The 4940-nt window shown below is 34.3% G+C and overlaps 1 protein-coding gene across 2 annotated transcripts; it reads right to left on the reverse strand.

The window, feature by feature from the left end:
• Positions 1–1132: 1132 nt before the first annotated feature.
• On the reverse strand, positions 1133–4732 carry LOC114394788 (cellulose synthase A catalytic subunit 1 [UDP-forming]-like). 2 transcript variants are annotated; one of them, XM_028356459.1, is made up of 7 exons: positions 4583–4717; positions 3619–3814; positions 3353–3537; positions 2800–2917; positions 2232–2412; positions 1986–2142; positions 1133–1437 (listed from the first exon to the last, which is right to left on the reverse strand). In XM_028356459.1, exons 1-7 carry the CDS (start codon positions 4661–4663, stop codon positions 1375–1377), a joined length of 981 nt encoding a protein of 326 aa, XP_028212260.1. In that variant the 5' UTR covers positions 4664–4717; the 3' UTR covers positions 1133–1374. The 2 variants fall into 2 exon arrangements, with proteins under 2 accessions (XP_028212260.1, XP_028212261.1); XM_028356460.1 differs by having other exon boundaries at positions 1207–1437; positions 3619–3784; positions 4583–4732.
• Positions 4733–4940: the final 208 nt, after the last annotated feature.

Consider the following 4940-nt stretch of genomic DNA (forward strand, 5'->3'; position numbering starts at 1 on the left):
ATCCATTTACTTTTAGACTGAACGTTTTCGTACAAATTAGTAGTACTAAATTACTACTGTGGAAGGGCTAACATGAATATCATGTGATTGGTTCTTTTTACCCCTACAAAGTGTGTTGAGTATTTTAAACAAAATTATAAATGTGCTATTTTTTTGTTACATTAGAAGCTAACACCACAAGTGTCATGACGTTTAAGATGTTGGGAGAATACCTGCAATCTATTTGTTGCCTCTGTGTTGAAATTATGTGTGGGAACAAGTTAAAGTGTTTTAAGTTGTTTTATGATTATAGTCAGAGTCGGAAAAATAGGTTTCTGAATAGTAAGTTTGCCGAAATCATATGCTTATGACAATAAATATACACCAACTTTAATTAATATCATACAAAATGGTCCATTGCACAAAACTAATGCAAACCTAACAAACGTATAAATTATCAACTCATACAGTTGTATATCATATTATCATATTAATTCATATAGTACGAATCATCGATAAGTTTGTTTTAAAAGAAAGACTAAATTACACTAACTAGTTTTGAAATCTCAAAAAATTACTCAAGTTTTTTTTTTTAAAAAAAAATATTTGCAGCAACCTCGCTTATAGGAGAATATGGTGTTATGTTTTTTAGTTGGAGTAATGTAAAGTAAAAAGGGTCTTAGCATAATATTTTTCAAACAAAGAGAGATCAGTGTAGGAGTTAAAAAAAATGTATAAATTTCACAAAACATCATGAATACTTAGAATATTTTACTCTTGAAGGGAAAATATGAATTATAATTATTTACTAAACAATAATTAGAGCTATTCACAAATAAATAGGCCCAATCATAGAACCAAGTAAACCCTCGTTTTAGATTTTTTTAAAATATTATTAATTGTTATCATCTCATAAAAAAGGAAGATGTTACTAACTAATATCAGTTGATTCGCGTCTTCGATGGAACTCCACCGTGCCTTAGCCAAATAAGTAATGATAAATACATTTTAACCAATAATCAAGCCAATTTAACCACTTATTTATAATCAACCAATAAGTTAATATCAATCTATTTCAAATTCATTAGGGATTCAATTAAATATATTTGACAAACGATTAATCAACCACACCTTATCTCCTCACCAAATGGTGTTAACCATAAGTAATCAAGTAGTTTGATAATTATTAATTAAAATGAGACTGTAAAAAACTGTGTATGATAATTACATTACTCATCAACAATGGTACATCAGATCACACTATTTTAGGACAAAGCATGTCTTAAGGTTCATCCTTTACTTCATTGTATTCCAAACGCACACCTAGAAAGAATCATCAACTAATGTTTAATTTTTTTCTCTTTCTCTCTCTCTATATCTACTCCATCTATAAGTTTACTCAGCATTATTGGTACCACTATTGCTCCCTCTCCTGCTTGCTGTTGTGTTCTTCAATATCTGCAAAGAGCAATTACATGATTGAGCAAAATAAAGCCAGACAAAAGTGACACAGTATGCAAATTATGGTTTGTTATGGGCACATAGAACTGATAGGAGAAGTTACAAGCATATGAACCTTGGTATTTTTTCCATGCACATTAATCTAGGTATAACCCAGTAAAACATCCTTAAAAAGACTTGAATTCCTTCCACTTGGACCAACACAGTTTCCTAAACCATATTTGATATGATATACATAAAGTCCTATCTAAAGTCTAATATGACACTGGTGATAATGTCATGGCTAAGAAAACATAAATATCCCCTTTGTTCCTTTCTAAAACAAATTTTGAGTACAAGTCAACAATAGACACGAGATAGTCATGATTCCATTTTAAAAGGTTTTGGTTTGTCAATTTTATCCAAAGTAAATAAGATCATGTAGCCCGCTTAAAGAACAATAACATCATGGTGACAGTGATGATGAGTGAGTAACAGACATGTATATATAAAGTTGTGATGATGACAATGATAACATGATAATTAAATATGCAAAGTTAGTGTACTTGTCTAAGCATTTGGTTTTCATTCTGCAAAGTGGAAAGTCTTTCTTTGAGCTCTGAGTTCTTCTTCTCTAAGTCTTTGACTCTTGTTTCCAAATCAATCAAATATGCCTTCTTCCTCTCCCTTGCTTGCTGAGCCGAAACTCTATTCCTCAGTAGCCTATTTCCATTTTCAAATGCCCTCAGTAGTCAATCACAGGAAAAAAAGGTTTCAGTAGATGCCAGATAGGACCAAGTATATATATATACCTCTTTAGCCGCTTGCTTTCTTTATCAGCTGGGCTTCTCCCTCTCTTCTTCTGGCTGTCCCCTGTCCCCTGAGCACGTTCTGTACCAGCATTTGAACCGGCATCTGGCCGAGAGGCTGAAGTTCCAGCGCTTTCACCTCCAATCTCCGGCACTCTTCTTATCTCTTCATCACTCTCAGGACCTGAATTATGCCAATTTTTCACTAGGTTCAAACCCACACTAACCATTTTTCTTTATTTATATGAAAGCAACACAACAGGAGGGATATTTTGATTCAAGGAAAAGAAAATTCAATAAGGAAAATACTAGTCCTATTATGTACATCAATTATAATTTCAAATAGTTTAAACACATATAGTAGAGGTATTATGCAGAAAAAGTTAGTAGCTTTTATAAAGAAAGAGACTTTCATCTATTTCAAATTTAAAGGAATTGAAGTAAAATTTTTAAGTTCTTTGATATGTTTAAAACTCTTGCAGGAACTGTAATAAAAAGATATTTTCATTTAAAGAATTCATAATAACCATAAAAAGTGATATGCTGCCATCACTTCTGGTTAGCTCAATACCTGGTTGCTTTGGATCAGCATATGGAAGTGAGTGAACCTTTTCGGATTGACCCATAGGATCTGATGTAGTTTGCATAGATTGAGCATCAGAAGTAGCACATGGAAACTCACCAGACATCTGACCAGAAAAGACAGAATTATTTAATATTAGTATATAGTACATTATTTTTACAAAATCGCATACCAAATATATAACATACATGAGTTCATGAAATATAACATACATAACACTGATTATAGTGAATAGATTACAAAGTTCAAACAAAATTAATAACATATTAGTCAATATCTAATCAAGCTACATAATTGCATACTAGAAACAAAATTTACACTGTTATGTATAAGTAAGCATCTGGCAACATTAAAAGTGAAAACATGGAGTAAGATCTTCAAAGCTTTCATAATTTTCAAACTTAACTCAAGCTTGTACAAGTTTGAGTAATTGAGTCTGAGCATGTTTAAACAATTGTGAGTTCACAAGTTCCCACATTTTTGCTGGTACACTTGCGATTTCACCCAAGTAGAGAAACTCAGAATCAGCAAAATACATTACCGGTTGCCCGTTTACTAGATGGGGGTTTGGTATATGAGAATCATGTCCAGAAGATGAAGAGAGGTCAGCATCTTCTTCCCACAGCATCCCCGACTTGGAATTGTTTCCTTGGCCATAGTTGATCCCATTATCTAGATCATCAGCATCGTCTTCGTCATCATCATCTCCCTCCACTTCAGCACCCTCTGATATCCAGATTCATCTTGTTCATTGTAAATTCCGATGAGGGAAAGACCAAAACATATAACATTTATGCACAAGCTAACCTTGGCGACTTGTGAATGTAGTCTTGCACTGGGGACAAGATTGGCTCACATTTTTCAGCTCATACTCGTAACAAGAATGACAAAGTGGGAAGCCACACTCATGACAAGCAACAAAGAGGTCACCAGTAGCCGTTAATCCAATGGTGTCACCACATATTTGACAAATCTGACCATTTAAATTCTTCAAGGGTTTAGACTGCAGAGTATAGTAATTATACAAGACAGAATTAGAATTGCATAACCAAAATTTAAGCCTATGCAGATCAATCTCTTACAAGATTCTATGCAAAAATGAAAAGATTTCATCATGACCATGATTTTGACAAAATTAGTGATGAAATCTTTGATATGCATCAGGATCAGAAAATCACTCACAGTTAACGACCAATTTTCATTACCAATACCAGACTGCAAACTACAATCACAATTCTTCCAAGTGCTAATGGTCTCATCCAAAGACTAAGCTGCACTATTTCAATGACACACTTCTCAAGTCGAACCTACCACATATAGATGAAACTCCACACACTAAATGCAAGTTACAAATTCAAACAAAAGCATCAAATTCAACTCCCAAACACCCCCATTAAGACAAACACCATCAATGGGAAAGCACACGAGCAATCAAACATACCAAGATCCAACCATCCTAACTAAGTTAAAGACCCTGCAAACACTTTCTACCAACAATTCCAACCCACAAAAAGAATGCAACAAATAACCCAACACAAACCTTAAAGCAAGGAAAAAAACAAAAACAAGCCACCCCTACATAATATTTTTAAAAAATAAAACTTGCATGACCCATTTCCATTGCAAGCATAAAAATTCAAACTTTGAAGTCAATCACACACAGTGAAAGAACAAAATTCTGAGAGCCAATTGAGAAAAAACACAAAACATAGTCTTCATCAAAAGTCCCATGAAGCAAAAAAAGTGTTGAAAGAAAGCCAGAGACACCGACCCCACTGTCAGAACCGTGTCTAACTCTAACAAGTTCGTTCCTTTCATGCGACCCCGTTACCATTCCGCCACTTCGTTCCATATTCTTCTCAAAAACTTCACCAACTACACACTTCTCTTTCTCTCTCTCTCTTTCTTACTTCAGTTGTTGTTGTTCCCGCTGCCATGTTCTGTTATTCAAAGCGTAACTGTGGCCGTTGGATCCTGAAAGATCCGACGGTGATGAAGGAGTGATCGTGGAGCGACGTGAACCATGTAGAATTCGCTTAATCAAAGGCTGGTTGTGAGATATCGTGGACGATTTTAGACCGTTGGATTTGTTTTGCATCGAACGGATGAGACTTGGGATGAGGGTAATT

The sequence above is a fragment of the Glycine soja genome, chromosome 18, assembly GCF_004193775.1.
Source record: "Glycine soja cultivar W05 chromosome 18, ASM419377v2, whole genome shotgun sequence".
In the NCBI taxonomy this organism is placed as follows: Eukaryota; Viridiplantae; Streptophyta; class Magnoliopsida; order Fabales; family Fabaceae; genus Glycine; species Glycine soja.